General features: G+C 41.3%; 1 protein-coding gene across 7 annotated transcripts in view; it reads right to left on the reverse strand.

The window, feature by feature from the left end:
• chd9 (chromodomain helicase DNA binding protein 9) overlaps positions 1-16,667 on the reverse strand; it is a 331,271-nt gene that overhangs the window by 53,673 nt on the left and 260,931 nt on the right. For all 7 annotated transcript variants that reach the window (XM_070898009.1, XM_070898010.1, XM_070898007.1 and 4 more), the window contains exons 21-24: positions 15,505-15,701; positions 12,000-12,199; positions 6,957-7,116; positions 6,438-6,527 (exon numbers count right to left, since the gene is read on the reverse strand). In XM_070898009.1, the coding sequence (XP_070754110.1) occupies positions 6,438-6,527; positions 6,957-7,116; positions 12,000-12,199; positions 15,505-15,701 (647 nt within the window). The remainder of the gene's footprint in view (positions 1-6,437; positions 6,528-6,956; positions 7,117-11,999; positions 12,200-15,504; positions 15,702-16,667) is intronic.

Below are 16,667 nucleotides of genomic sequence, written 5' to 3' on the forward strand. Positions count from 1 at the left end.
TGTCTCCCAGCAGCCAGCTCTGCCCTTCTGGCTGCTGCTGAAACATGGCAGATATAGTGCTCTTGCATGGATTGAACACATCATGTGTGCTCCCAGGGTATCTCGCATCAACTGATATGATGTGATGCATGTCGTCACACATGAGCTGCACATTAACGGAGTGGAAGCCTTTTCTGTTCCTGTACATCTCGGAATCTTCCAAAGGTGCTCGCAAGGCAATGTGGGTACAATCAATGTAGCCCTGTACCTTTGGCACACCAGCAATCCAGGAGACACCCACAGTCCTTTCACGCATTGCCTGGGCGGTCATGGGGAACTTTATGTAGTCATTCCTCTGGGTATATAGTGCAGCAGTCACCTGCCAAATGCAAACATGTGTTGCATGTTATGAAATGGCGCACACATGCCCATTTGTGGCCTGGAATGATCCAGATGCATAGAATGAAAGTGCAGCTGTAACCTTTACTTCAACTGACAAAGCAGTCCACCTGATGCTTCTTGGTTGCAGCTCTGCTTTTATTAACTCTCAGATCGCGGTTACAACTTCTTTGCGGAAACGCAGTCTTCTCACATAGTCTGCATCACTCAGGTGCAGGTATGAACGCCTGTCTCGATATACCCGACGTGGGTAAGGCCTCCTGCCCATCATCCTACATCCTACGTGCACGAGGTTCCTCATGCGATGACGTTGAATCAATCGTCTCCTCCGCAGCACCATCATGCAGAAGGCTTGAATGAGGTATGGCATTGTCAATATTGCCCACATAATTAAGTTGTACCTTTACAAGAAGCTCCAAACAGCAGGACAAGGAGTTAAAGCTTCTTTGTTTTCTCTCTCTCCCCCCCCCCCCCCCCCAAGGTCGACGCCCTAGTATCGAACATACCCAGGTCTGCGCATGCGCAATAGGCTTGCTTAGAACGGGAAGCTAGGCATTCAAATGAGGACATTTGGGGCAATGAAGTCTAATGCAATTCTTTAATGTTAAATTTTTTTCAAAGTACCACCCCACCACCGATCGAACGTCTCGTCACTGGGCTCAAGGGTCGGCCAGCAGGATTGCTCCCTCGCCCAGACACAGGGGCTCGGCGTCCACCCCCCCACCTCCCGCGCGGCTTCTTTTGAAGCCAAGTCAGTGTCCAGGCGAAGGAACGATTCTGCCGGCCGACACTCCGACCCTCGAGCCCAGTGAGGAGACGTTTGGTGGTGGCGTGGCACTTTGAAAAAAATCCAAAATTAAAGAACTGCATGAGACTTCCATTTTCTCTGTTTTAAGTTTGAAAAAATTAAACTTCATGATGCACATTTAAGGTGTTCTTGACTTCCTCCAAAACTTCGCATAAAAACAATGGTGTCTTTCTGCACCGATTTTGCAATGTGCGCTGCTTTTTCTTAAGTGCCCAGAGGGATTTTCGGGAGTTGTCACATACGCCGTCCCTGGAGAAATGTAAGTTGGCAAACTTGCATAAATATGAAAAACTGGTGCCGACATCAGGTTATGCCCCTATGACGCAAAAAAAACTAACCTAAAAAAATCGTAACTAACTTACACTGGCGCAGAAACTTGGATATTTTAATTTACGCAAAAAATACAGGGCAGATAACTGGGGAAAATTGAGCCCTAAATAATTCAAGTTTTACATCTGGCAAAGTGTTCAAATGACGTGGACGTATGTAACTAGAAAATAGGGGAAAGTCTCTGTTGGGCCCAAAGCAGCTAATTAAAAATCATTACTTGTTTAAAAAAAAAATATATATTTTAAGGAACTCTACATTGAAAAAAATGATCTTCACAAAAAATTCCCACTGAAAAGCAACAAATGAACAAGCACCACAAAAGCAGACACTCAAATCCCTGAAGAAACATCAAATTCCTTTGAGCAGCCAGGTTGGCTCCCCATTGATCCAACTATCTCTCAAAATAAAATTTATAATACACAAATCAAAACAATTTCGAAAAAATTGCTACACCAGCCCATAAACTTACCCTCCCATTCTAATTTCCTTCAACAACTTTTCTCTGCAGGAGACTTCCTCTCTCTCAATGGGCTTGGTCTGGCAATCTGTTCCATTCCCAGCATTTGGATTTTCAGTTGGGCCTTCGGTTGGATAATTGGGAATCTTTACATACACGGCCCAAAGCCTGGTGCCATTGCGTCTCAATAATGGCCTGAACAAAGTGGCAGCATTTCTGTAGGACGTATTGTTCTCGTGTATGTGCAAAGCTCACTGCCCTTAGTGCTGCTTATCCTGGCTTTGCACATGTATGATCTTTACATCTTAGTGATACACTGACAATTTACAGTCTTAGTTCCTCACAGATCTGCTGCAGAAAGCTGATCAGTTCCACACTTGTCATCCAGCACAAGCTACTAACAAGCAATGGTAACTGACAGCAGAACTTAGTAGGAGACCAAACACCAACCCAACAGAAGAATGTGGCAGCAGTTCAACTAGGATTTCAAAATCCCATAAGTTTCTAAATCTGTTTCATAATTAATGAAGTTACTGGCCAAATTGAAAAATTCAGTAAATTATTAATGAAATATAATTGAATTATTCACAATTTAATTGAACTTAGTCACTGCATTTCATTATTAATTTAGATTACATTTTGTAATTAATTTACCCTCTGCTGTCAATAATTTAATTACTGCATTTAAAAAATCCACATGCATTTGAGTACATTTTATAAGTGAATGAGCTCCTCACTACATAGAAACATAGAAAATAGGTGCAGGAGCAGGCCATTCAGCCCTTCTAGCCTGAACCGCCATTCAATGAGTTCATGGCTGAACATGAAACTTCAGTACCCCCTTCCTGCTTTCTCGCCATAACCCTTGATCCCCCGAGTAGTAAGGACTTCATCTAACTCCCTTTTGAATATATTTAGTGAATTGGCCTCAACTACTTTCTGTGGTAGAGAATTCCATAGGTTCACCACTCTCTGGGTGAAGAAGTTTCTCCTCATCTCGGTCCTAAATGGCTTACCCCTTATCCTCAGACTGTGACCCCTGGTTCTGGACTTCCTCAACATTGGGAACATTCTTCCTGCATTTAACCTGTCTAAACCCGTCAGAATTTTAAACGTTTCTATGAGGTCCCCTCTCATTCTTCTGAACTCCAGTGAATACAAGCCCAGTTGATCCAGTCTTTCTTGATAGGTCAGTCCCGCCATCCCGGGAATCAGTCTGGTGAATCTTCGCTGCACACCCTCAATAGCAAGAATGTCCTTCCTCAAGTTAGGAGACCAAAACTGTACATAATACTCCAGGTGTGGCCTCACCAAGGCCCTGTACAACTGTAGCAACACCTCCCTGCCCCTGTATTCAAATCCCCTCGCTATGAAGGCCAACATGCCATTTGCTTTCTTAACCGCCTGCTGTACCTGCATGCTAACCTTCAATGACTGATGTACCATGACACCCAGGTCTCGTTGCACCTCCCCTTTTCCTAATCTGTCACCATTCAGATAATAGTCTGTCTCTCTGTTTTTACCACCAAAGTGGATAACCTCACATTTATCCACATTATACTTCATCTGCCATGCATTTGCCCACTCACCTAACCTATCCAAGTCACTCTGCAGCCTAATAGCATCCTCCTCGCAGCTCACACTGCCACCCAACTGTGTGTCATCCGCAAATTTGGAGATACTGCATTTAATCCCCTCGTCTAAATCATTAATGTACATTGTAAACAGCTGGGGCCCCAGCACAGAACCTTGCGGCACCCCACTAGTCACTGCCTGCCATTCTGAAAAGTACCCGTTTACTCCTACTCTTTGCTTCCTGTCTGACAACCAGTTCTCAATCCACGTCAGCACACTACCCCCAATCCCATGTGCTTTTACTTTGCACATTAATCTCTTGTGTGGGACCTTGTCGAAAGCCTTCTGAAAGTCCAAATATACCACATCAACTGGTTCTCCTTTGTCCACTTTACTGGAAACATCCTCAAAAAATTCCAGAAGATTTGTCAAGCATGATTTCCCTTTCACAAATCCATGCTGACTTGGACCTATCATGTCACCATTTTCCAGATGCACTGCTATGACATCCTTAATAATTGATTCCATCATTTTACCCACTACTGAGGTCAGGCTGACCGGTCTATAATTCCCTGTTTTCTCTCTCCCTCCTTTTTTAAAAAGTGGGGTTACATTGGCTACCCTCCACTCCATAGGAACTGATCCAGAGTCAATGGAATGTTGGAAAATGACTGTCAATGCATCCGCTATTTCCAAGGCCACCTCCTTAAGTACTCTGGGATGCAGTCCATCAAGCCCTGGGGATTTATCGGCCTTCAATCCCATCAATTTCCCCAACACAATTTCCCGACTAATAAAGATTTCCCTCAGTTCCCCCTCCTTACTAGACCCTCTGACCCCTTTTATATCCGGAAGGTTGTTTGTATCCTCCTTAGTGAATACCGAACCAAAGTACTTGTTCAATTGGTCTGCCATTTCTTTGTTCCCCGTTATGACTTCCCCTGATTCTGACTGCAGGGGACCTACGTTTGTCTTTACTAACCTTTTTCTCTTTACATACCTATAGAAACTTTTGCAATCCACCTTAATGTTCCCTGCAAGCTTCTTCTTGTACTCCATTTTCCCTGCCCTAATCAAACCCTTTGTCCTCCTCTGCTGAGTTCTAAATTTCTCCCAGTCCCCAGGTTCGCTGCTATTTCTGGCCAATTTGTATGCCACTTCCTTGGCTTTAATACTATCCCTGATTTCCCTGGATAGCCACGGTTGAGCCACCTTCCCTTTTTTATTTTTACGTCAGACAGGAATGTACAATTGTTGTAATTCATCCATGCGGTCTCTAAATGTCTGCCATTGCCCATCCACAGTCAACCCCCTAAGTATCATTCGCCAATCTATCCTAGCCAATTCACGCCTCATACCTTCAAAGTTACCCTTCTTTAAGTTCTGGACCATGGTCTCTGAATTTACTGTTTCATTCTCCATCCTAATGCAGAATTCCACCATATTATGGTCACTCTTCCCCAAGGGGCCTCGCACAATGAGATTGCTAATTAATCCTCTCTCATTACACAACACCCAGTCTAAGATGGCCTCCCCCCTAGTTGGTTCCTCAACATACTGGTCTAGAAAACCATCCCTTATGCACTCCAGGAAATCCTCCTCCACCGTATTGCTTCCAGTTTGGCTAGCCCAATCTATGTGCATATTAAAGTCACCCATTATAACTGCTACACCTTTATTGCATGCACCCCTAATTTCCTGTTTGATGCCCTCCCCAACATCCCTATTACTGTTTGGAGGTCTGTACACAACTCCTACTAAAGTTTTTTGCCCTTTGGTGTTCTGCAGCTCTACCCATATAGATTCCACATCATCCAAGCTAATGTCTTTCCTAACTATTGCATTAATCTCCTCTTTAACCAACAATGCTACCCCACCTCCTTTTCCCTTTACTCTATCCTTCCTGAATGTCGAATACCCCTGAATGTTGAGTTTCCCAGCCCTGATCATCCTGGAGCCACGTCTCCGTAATCCCAATCACATCATATTTATTAACATCTATTTGCACAGTTAATTCATCCACCTTATTGCGGATACTCCTTGCATTAAGACACAAAGCCTTCAGGCTTGTTTTTTTAACACCCTTTGTCCTTTTAGAATTTTGCTGTACAGTGGCCCTTTTTGTTCTTTGCCTTGGGTTTCTCCGCCCTCCACTTTTCCTCATCTCCTTTCTGTCTTTTGCTTTTGCCTCCTTTTTGTTTCCCTCTGTCTCCCTGCATTGGTTCCCATCCCCCTGCCATATTAGTTTAACTCCTCCCCAACAGCACTATCAAACACTCCCCCTACAACCAATAAAGTCTGAATTTATAGCTTCAGGTTGGTTATTATAAGCTGGTTTATTCAAGTCAAATTATTATTTTTTTTTTTAAAGTATTATGCTAGTGCATTCCTCCAACTCTGGCCTGTTATGCATATACCACTCCCTTCGTCCCACCATTGGTGGCCGTACTTTCAGCCGTCGAGGCCCTAAGCGCTGGAATTCTCTCCCTAAACATCTCCGTCTCTCCACTCTGCTCTCATCTTTTAAGACCCTCCTTAAAACCTCTCTCTTCAACCAATCTATTAGTCTCCCTTCCCAATATCTTTCTCTTTGGTTTGGTGTCAATTTTTGTATGATTATGCTTTTGTGAAGCGCCTTGGGTTGTTTCCTTTGTTAAACGCACTAAATGCAAGTTGTTGTTAGTTGTACAATTAAACTTGTCCACTGAAACTGTTATAAGAACTTGTTTCAAGAACTAGTAAATTATGGAAGATCACACAGTTGAAGAGTCACAAAGTACTTGTGAGAAAAATAGAATGGGTACAACAGTTCAATATTTACAAGCTTCAGAATTTGAAGATTACAAACTAGATTTTTCAATTCTAACCATCTATAATAAATATTCTTACCTAGCCTCCACTCCATCGAGCACCTTTTCCAACTGGTCACTAATTACTTCTTGCTTCAGATAATACAACATTCTTACTCGGAGAAGCACCCTGCGTGACAGAGTCAGAGAAGTACTGTAATTTAGGTGCACAATGCCAATATTAAGCAAGTCTGCTTGACAGCTATCATATAAATTAATGGGAAAGGCGTTTGCCGAAATTCCCAAAGGTATTGCTATATTGGTGTTTTTCTTTAAAATATAAAAATGCACACAAGCGGACACTCAAAATGAAAGCAGTTTATCTTCCACACCCGTGTATTGTGTTTGTTAATCGTTGGTACAACCTTTTATTTATCAGTCAATAAGCACAGACACATCTTTATAAACTGTGCATATTACAATTGTACACCATACATCAGTTCAACACTTTCATAAATATCACTAATTGAAACATTAGCAGTAGAGAAGATACATTTATGTTACTAGTCGCAAAGAAAAAGAATCAGTATGGAACGTATTAAGTGACCGCCTAACTTACTTATTGCAGTGATGTTTTAAATGTTTTTTGTAGCCATCATCCTGGAGCAGGTGTTCTGGATTATACTTTCTGAGCCACTCAGCCTTCTGCATGTCAAACGTGCTTCCCTGGATCTTCACTTTCTTCCCTTTCCGGCCCCTTGGAACTGGTGCAGACAAACCTAATAAAAGGAGTCCAGAACAAAACTTAATTCTGAATATTGCTCTAGGAGAAAAAAATGCAAAACAGGTAAGACAGGGTTAGTTCAAAGCTTAAGTATATTTACATAGTCATCAGGTGTCCCCAGAGGTCCGTGTTGGAACCATTTTTCTCTTTGATATATATCAATGACCTGGAGTGGGACTAATTGGATAACTCTTTCATAGGGCTGAGTGGCCTCCTTCTGTGCTGTATCATTCTGCAAATAACTTGTCTGTATCATCTGACTGAATATTCAACATGAAAACAGGTCCTTACTGTGCTTTAATATTTACTGTACTTGTGTAACACGTTATTTGAGAAGACTTATAATCTAGACTCTGATCATGTTGTCATACTACTATTTTGCATTGATGCAAAACAAACAGCATAATTTGGAGTCAGATTGATGATCTGGCTTCTGAGCACACTAAAGGAAGAACTGCGAGACCACTCAGGAAGTTGCTTTACACTTCTTGTACTTCATATCGGATGTAGTATTACTCCAGTCAAGCGCAAAGCCGAGTTTATCACGTGAAGACAGGACTGGGCTAAGCTATGACTCTTCCCATAGTTGAATAGCCTGCTGAAGCTCACTGTTGGGACTCCTGTATGAACACTAACTGTTTGTCTGAGATGTCAGAGCGTCCGGCGCCAATGGAACTGTACACCACTGATCAATCAATGCCTTCAGGAAGTTGGGGGAAATCGGCACAAAACAATGCTATTGTTTTGAACGCAAGATCAGCTTGTACATTGGATAATGTGCATCCAGCAGCCAGCCACACATGACATACTGAACTGAGACCATTACCTGCAGTAAACCACCTTGAGTTCATGGTTTTTGAATTACAAAACATTTAATCTGATACATTACCTCAGGATGGCCATAAACCAAATGATAAAAAGGAACATTTTTAAAGTAAATGATACCATGGCAGGATTTTTAGGCTATTCAGTAAGTAGACTAAGATATGTAATTATTATTGAGGGGCATGCCCTGCCCTTTATCACCCTCCTGACAATCCATAAATATTTTTGTAAGCCAGGACACTAAAATAACATTATTTTTAGAAGATAAAAAAGGTATATACTTTATCTTCAAGGGATAAAAGTAGCAGTCTTAACCACGTCAAAAATGGCATTCAATATGGAATTACAGCCAATTTTTCCTGGCTACCATCAAGAAGGTAGCTTACTCATGCTTTAAGCTGTTTACAACCAAGCACAGCAATTGCTACCTGGGAAGCCTTAGTGCAAATGTCAGCCAATGTTGAGATTCAAATCCAAGTGTCCCAGACCATCACCAAGATATCCTACAAGGTGCTTTGGTCAGCCGACACTGCAGTTATACCAGTGTCACAAACATTTCGAACTGGAGCGCAAGCAGATGATGCTGTTAACTTGATGCACTGTCAGGGAAATCCAAGCTCCATGCAGTGCACTAGGTTCTGGTCATAGCCTCTAACTGCCTGCGTAGTAAAGAATTAAAGGTATACAGAAACTAGATTCATTTAGGTTCTAATTATAAGATTTGATTGTATAAAGTTTTAGCTGTGTTAAACATGGGTAAAGTTAAATTGGTTTACTTCTGCCTTTGTGCATGCGTGTATGAATGTCTGAAGGCAGCACAGTATTAAATTACATCAGAAATTCACTGCTGCTGATGAAAATGTAATTTCCACAGTAACTGCTGAACTCTGCTAATGAGGTTATGAATCCTTGATTGATCAGGGGATGAGTTAACTTGCAGTTTCCCATCAGATGCATCTCATTGTTTAGGACTGAGCTCTTTGTATTGCTCAAAAATTAATAGAAAATGCAAAGACTACCAAGTGATAGAATTAATATGAATCACGAGGCTACCATACCTATATTTATAGTCTATTGCATTTTTAACTGTCACAGATCTCTGAAAGGTTAAATACAGACATGCCTGTTCTATTCATACGTGCTGCCTCTTTTGTTGTTATACATAATGCTTGTCCCCCCAGAAGTTCTGCTAGCTAGTCAGTTTTGCTTTGTCCTGAATATGTGCGTGTGCTGCTTGACTCAGGGATTGGAGAGGCTATCCTGATAGATTTGGAATCTATGTTGATTGACAGTTCTGTAGCCAGAACCTGCCGGAACCTGGGGATAGTGAGGGGTCAAGTTTCGGGCCGCGCCGACATGGACGCCTGTTTTTCGTGCCTAAAAGCACGACAAAAATGTACCTTGCAATTCTCGGGCTCCCTGCAGGTCCCTGGGAGCTCGGCGCGGCGCGCAGACATCAGCGGGGGGGGGGGCGAAGCCACAGAGTCGCACCAATTCTGCAAGTGCAGGGGGGCGGGGCTAAGTCAAATGAGAGAACATCATGCCGGCAGCCCTGCGCACGCGCATTGGAGCGCGCGCGCAGTAGCCCATAAACATTGGCACTCAGCCATTTTTAAAGTGCTGATTTGTCTCGTGGACCTCTGGAAAGGCTTGGGATTGAATTTTGGTGATTTTTTGGTGTCTGAAAGAGTGCTTTTCGCAGCACTGTTGAAGAAATCACCTTCTGAAATCAGTGAATGCTGCTTTTCGCTGCTAAACTTCCAGAACAGGTGCTGCATAGGTCCATGCAAAATAAGGACTGTGTATTTTGAAAAATAAGAGTGTCAATTCAATACTGCAATGGAACAACGCCCACCAAGAACAAAGAATTTCTTGCATGAAGAAATGGGGATATTAGCAAACGTCATTGAGGAGAGATGGCAGGAGCTAGATACCAGCAACAGAGGTCGCATAAAAGTGCCACCTAAAGAAATGAAGAAACACTGGAACCAAGTTGCAGACGATTACTGCGCAGTGGTGCATATCATGAGATCTGGAAGCCAGTGTAAAAAGAAATGGCACGACCTTGGTCAAGTAGTTAGTGTAAGTAATATTTTCAATTTTTAATGTAATCGTAATTGTAACGTCACTATCTGTATGTCCCACCCTGCAAAAAGTTATATTTTACTCTTTGCAGAAGAAATTGGCCCACAACAAAAGGGAAGCAACTCGAACAGGAGGAGGCATGCCCAATCTGCATCCACTGACACCCTTGGAACAGAGGGTAGCTGCCATGATGAGTCGTACATGGAGAAAAGCAATCAGTACAGCACAAGCTGGGCCCGCATGTGAGGAAGAGGGCAAGTCCTGAAAATGCATCGTGGCCCTTCAAATCAACCTGCTGTCTGGCCTGCTATGTGTGGCTGCCTCTCCCTCCTGGTGCTTTGCACGCCCACCCTGTCCCCTGGCCGAATGGCCTCAGCCTCCCTCGCAGCTCGAAGGCTGCTTTCTGTGTCTTCGGCTGCCGTCGAGCCACTGACGCCGCCCCTATCCCGTGGCCGAATGGCCTCCGAATCCCTCGCAGCTCAAAGGCTGCTTCCTGTGTCTTCGGCTGCCGTCAGCCACTTCTGCCGCCCCTGTCTCCTACATGGAAGGCTTGCCTGAAGTACCGCAGCTCGAAGGCTGCTGCTGCTTCACACAGGTAGGAATATTCAATATTTTGTATTTGCTTTGTTTATAATTTTTTATTCAGGATGGCTCTTTATTTGTATAAGTAAGACTGTTGAATGCTTGTAGAATTTAATTACTTCCCTTCCCCCATCTCCCTACGCCTGATTTCTAAAGTGTAGGCAAGGTTTTTCTGAGCGCACAAAAATCTACACTTGCTCCATTCTAAGTTAGTTTGGAGTAAATTTTCACTGCCTAAACTTTCAAAACAGGTGTAAGTGGCCGGACACGCCCCCTTTTGAAAAAAATATCTGTTCCAAACTGAAACTGTTCTAACTAACTAGAACTGGAGCAAACTAAATGCCGAGAATTGCAATTTCTAAGATACTCCATTCTAAACCAGTTGCTCCAAAAAAAATAGGAGCAACTCAGGCCGAAACTTGACCCCATACTCTAGTCCGGTTCACACACCATCGCATATATACTTCACGACTTTGTGTATAGATCACTACACTAAGGCATAACAGTGCAATGATGTGTGCTTACGAGAAGCTGAATGGACCGTTACTTATCTATCAGAAAGTGTTTATAAAAAGTACCAGTCAAATATAAAATATTATATTGTTTTTATTTTGATTTATTCTTAAATGAAACTTGATAAGTAGTTTTTAGTTCCAGCTATAGTGTGCCGGAGTTTAGGCGTTTTCTGCTGACCTGGAGTTATCGGAGGAGATACTATGTGGGTTGTACTGCATACCCAAACAGTAGAAGGCCTCGGTCGTTTGCAGGGCTGCACATTTGCTGTGGTATCATTGTATCTGTTATAAAGTAGATTTTCTTTTTAAACTTCAAATTTTAAAAGAACTCCTTTTCTGAACTACCTCGAAATGTTTAATGTTACTAAAGAGCTGATAATCCCATCAGCTCTCTTCTGACTTCAAAAATTAGAATAGAAGGGCAGAGAGTAGAGCTGTGTGAATGTGATTATGTACCCATGTTTTGTGCTCTGCTTTTCCTGATATGAGAGCAGTGTAAGAAGATTGTATAATCCTATGCTGTCTTCTTGCATTGCTCCAAAAATGGTTCTGATTATGACTCGAGTGCAGAGCAACACACCCTGGTGTCAGTCGCTAGTCTGACTTCAGTATTGCTATTTATGTCATCTCAAATCCTTGTTGTACTAGTGCCTTATAACACACTGCAGACTGTTAATTCATATACAATTTTGTAAACAACACATTACTTTTGCAATCAACAGCTAATAATGCACACATATTGTCTTGCTTGAAAATGCCAACCAACCAGTCATATTATATACTAAGTATTGCAAAATTATAATGCACTATTACTGTAAAAGTATTACTTCACTGAGTCCAATGAAAAAAAGTCTGCCGGCAAGTCGGTTACCCAAATGGTTTTGCAGTTCCTTTGTCTGTCCATCCTCTGTTGGGGTAATGAGGTCCCAGATAAAACTCTTGATCTTTTCATCTCCTCTGTAGTGAGCAAGGCAGTATACTAAGAGTGCACGACAAATTGTCTCCACATCCTGTTCCACCAGTCGTCTCTTAAACCGCCCATGTGATAGAATGTCTTTCCAGCGGTCCCACCTGGAAAATGTTGAAAACAAAGCGGAAAAAAATCTGAATATGTTTTCTTTTAAAGTATGAACCTAAGTAACCACAAATCAGCAAGTGTACTTTAAATGGCTTTGACTTTGTAATTCATACCAATGTTGAAAGTTAGGATTCCTATTATATGGGATGAGTGAGTACATGTGTTTATTGTTCCTAACAGAATCAAGTGAGGGATTTCTGGCATACGGGAGGGGCAGGATCCCTAACTTCCCGGAAAATATTGGAAAGAATCTTTACTTGGATTTAGTTGCCAAATAAGAGAACAGTGGTTTCATTATTATTCGGTTGGAGAAGACTACCATGGGATTTTCTGATCGAAAATACTTGAGTTTTCACATTTGCGAAAGTGAAGTGAAGCTGAGCAGGGCTTTATGCAATCATCAGCTAATCATATGGTATTTGAAGATGGAATGAAACCATCATAAAGATTTGCCCTCGCTGAACAAGGTGAACTGATAGAGGACAGATTTCATTATTTATCCAAGGTGGAAAATACAAAAGAATATCTAAAACATGGGAGTTTATAGGAGGGGAATGTGTGCTTTTATATATGTATGACACAGAAATAAATAAAGGCACAGAGCACACAGAAGTGACACATCAACAAACAAAAATAATTTGTGGGGGGTGGGGGGGGAGAAAAGAAAGAAAGAGCAGAAAAAAAGACACAAAGATGATAAAGTGTGGACGAGGAAGAGGCGTTTTCTCCCATATTCAGTCATTAGATCGGGTGTCCAAACTGCAGTCCGTGGGTCATAAATAGTTTATCAGCCTCAGTAATCAGGCTCATGTAGCCAACGAACCTCAGTCGTATTGTGGTTATATTTTTTGTTCACTGGTTTATCCTTGTTGGAATTTTGTACACCTAAAGGTTTGGAAAGGGCCATTCTTGCAAATCATTGGAAGCACAGCACATACCCAAGTGGCTGACCATGACAAAAAGATTGGACAAACTTGCACTAAATCGCATTGTAGCTTATCTCCTGAGGCTGGAGAATAGCCAAAATAGACCTCTGAAATTTCTGTCTGTTTTAAAGAGTTGGTTTCTCACCAACTTCAAAGTAAGTTGGCGAGGCAAACAAACAAACAAATAAATAGAGTCGTCGGAATGCTTTTTCTCAAAACTGTGACACTTCACTAAACCAACATAGAAAATCTCCAGCTGCTAAAGGTGATTAAGCATTCCATCACGAAGAATGTAGTGAAGGTGATTTAAGAAAAAGGCACATCAGTTCAAATGTTTCATCTCTGCCAGGCTGGTCAATAGTTTGAGAGTACATTACCCAAAATAAATTCCCATTCTGTTAAGATTCATGTATAAAGAGTTGGATACCCACATTTATTTACACAATCTGTCACATATGCAAAGTGTATGTCGTACTTGCACCTAATTGGTTCAAACAACATTCATAAAAACATAAATCACAACTGAACAGGTAGATTGAATCTAAAACTAAACAAATAGTAAACAGGTATGAAGATTACCAATTAAAAATCAGCAATTATCTACCAATAAAACTAGCAAGGAGGAAAAGAGGGATCTGTGAAAAAACTTTTTTAAGGTGAACCCTACCAAAAAAAAGTATTTTGTGCCCTTGAGCTAGATATCAACTCTGGCAAGTCTATTCAAAAATGCATGACTCTTTCCACATCAATGACTTGTTTTTTTTTCTCTCTCTTCTTTTTGCTTCTGTCTCTCTCGTGTGTCACTTCTCATCCATTTTGCTCAGATGCTTTACTTCCAGCTCTATATAAATGCAAGTTCTTGCTTTTCCTTTAATGCCTCGATGGGACAGAAAGTCCTTGGGAAGGTAGGCGAGGAGTGCTTCTGAGCTGCATCATGAAACTGATAGTATGTTCCAGTCTGCAATGTTCCCTGACCAAACAACAATTAATCTCTCATTATCCTGACCGTGTGTTTATTTAAAAAGTTAGTTCTTGATGGTGGCCGAAAGGGACACTGATCATTCTTCGGAGAATATTTTGGTCTTGATTTTGTGGTCAGCGACGAAGCGACCTCGAAAAAAAGTTGTCCACAATGATTTAGCAGGTTCTATAGCCTAGATTTCCTCTATCCTGATGTCAGTTTCAATTTGGCGTCATCTACAGGGGATCTGTGGTATCCGGCAGGGCACGCTGATCAGCCAATCAGATTGAAGAATTCTCACAGACAGCAAAGCAGGAAGTAAAAAGCAGGGAATTTCAATCATATTTAAATCATTGTACAGAAAGCAAAATAAAAATTGGGTCAGTCACATAGGGTTAAGGGAGAAACATAAATATCAGAACAAAAACTTTAAATACAAAACAATAATTTTTAGTTAATTAAAAGTCATCAATTTTTAAATGTTCTTTTGAGGGAATGAGATTCCACGCCTGTAAACTTAGTTTTTCGAAGAGGTTGTTCAGCAGTAATTATGACTTAGTTTGCTATTTATAAAACTCAGTTACACCTAATTGAACAAGACTTACATCGAGAATAGTGTGTAAATAGTTGAAGCTCACGACGAATCAATGATTTCTAATGATTTCACCTGCAAAGATTGCAACAGCGCCAGCCGTGGAGGAGCAGGGCATCACTGATAACAACTTACGGATTTCCACGTTTAACTGAGGCATGCATGGATGCCAGAAGTTGCTGTCAGTTTTACACAGTAAAGACAGCGACACCGAGTTTCGCCGTCATTACAAGTGCAAATTCCGAACCATTGTACTTTACATGGTAGATCACTTCTGTCCTTATACAACAGCATATCAACTGACTTACTGTGAGCAACACGACAGGAGATCTACTAATGCATTTTATATTTATCTCAAAAACATTTTTTTAACCTATGATGATTTGTGTTACGTTTGTTACTTTGAGCAAAAGACATAACCTTTTTAAAATTTTAACCACTAACAGACTGGAAAATGTTGTTAGTTACTTTAAAAAATATATGATTTGCAGCTGTACAAGATTCCTGTTGTTATAACGCAGCCTATCGATTGACTCACCTTTATCAATGCCATGGGAAATTTGCTAGTTTATAAAGACAAGACAATATTTTTTTTAACCTACATGAGACCCTGAAGCAATTAGTAGAAATATCAAGAAATTACAAATTCTTATGGAATAGGACATATAAATAGAGCTATTTAAAGTATTATGTTGTGTCACACAAGTCTGTTCAAAAACACACAAAGCACCCAAAATACTGCTTAATAATAACTTAAGTCGTCAACATCTGGGACACGGGTTTCTGATTGTTACATAATTTTCCAATGATATTTTATACCCATAAATTAGCAGGTTCTTCTCAATTCTGAAGCACTCTGTTCTTCCATATGCATGAGATCGGTCATATGGTCTGCGTAGTTTGGGTCTATCCTCCCCATCGCTCTCTGCCTCTGACAATTCCGCCAGCTCATCTTTAGCAGCATTGTACGGTCTAGTTTGCTTCCTTACTCTTGGGGTGTCAATAACCAAGCTGTTCTGTGGAGAGAATTATTAATAAAGAAAACTTATTTTTTCTGCAGGTTATTCTGGAAGAAAACCTTGAATCATACCCGTGTTATGCTGCATCTTTTATACTAGAGCAAAACAGTTTTGGTCTCACAGCCGCACAAAATGTGCAGTGTAACAGCATCCAACCTAGCATCGGTTTGAGATTTGGTATCAGCAGTGAGCTTACCTGAGGAGGTGGTATCACCGTGCTTTAGCTACAAACCAGCTGCAATATGACACCAACTGGTAGAAAGCCAACGTTTTAAACTGTAAGCCTGCTAGACTATCTCTAACCTTGTTGATGTGACCACTGTGATTTTACACTTAAGTATGCATAAACAGAGAGGTTTGCTCTCCTTGACTATATAGCAGACCAAGACACCATTCTAATAGCAGTATAAGAGTATCTTAGTTATCAAAATAGGCTAAAAGAGTTGGGATTCTAGAGAAGTGTAGACTTAGAGGTAATCTGATTGAGGTTTATAAGATAATGATGGGAATAGATTGTGTTCCAGCTAAGTTTGTTTCAATTAAATAGGTTAGGGAGGACCAAGGGTCACAAATTTAAGTTGTATAAGGCTAGATCTAGGTTAGGATGTCAGGAGGTGGTTCTTTTCAGGAGAATCGTGGACCTCTGGAACAGACTGCTGTCTCGTGCAGTGGATGCAGTTTCACTAAATTCCTTCAAGCAAGAGCTGGGCCGGAGATCACCTCTTACAGAAGGCAGGTACTGCAGGGAATTCAGGGCCAGAGTGATCTCCTGGACTAGTTTCAATCACCTAGATGGGTCAGTGTAATTTCCCAGATTTCTTTTTCCCAAATAGACCTGTGTTTTAAAAAAAATCTTTTTTCTGCCTCTCCCAGGAAATCACATGGTTTTGGGTGGGGTGGAGTGTGTATATATTGTGATACACAAGGTATCACAATTGTGGGGACAGGCTCGATATACCAGAT

Source organism: Pristiophorus japonicus, chromosome 13 (genome assembly GCF_044704955.1).
Source record: "Pristiophorus japonicus isolate sPriJap1 chromosome 13, sPriJap1.hap1, whole genome shotgun sequence".
NCBI lineage: Eukaryota > Metazoa > Chordata > Chondrichthyes > Pristiophoridae > Pristiophorus > Pristiophorus japonicus.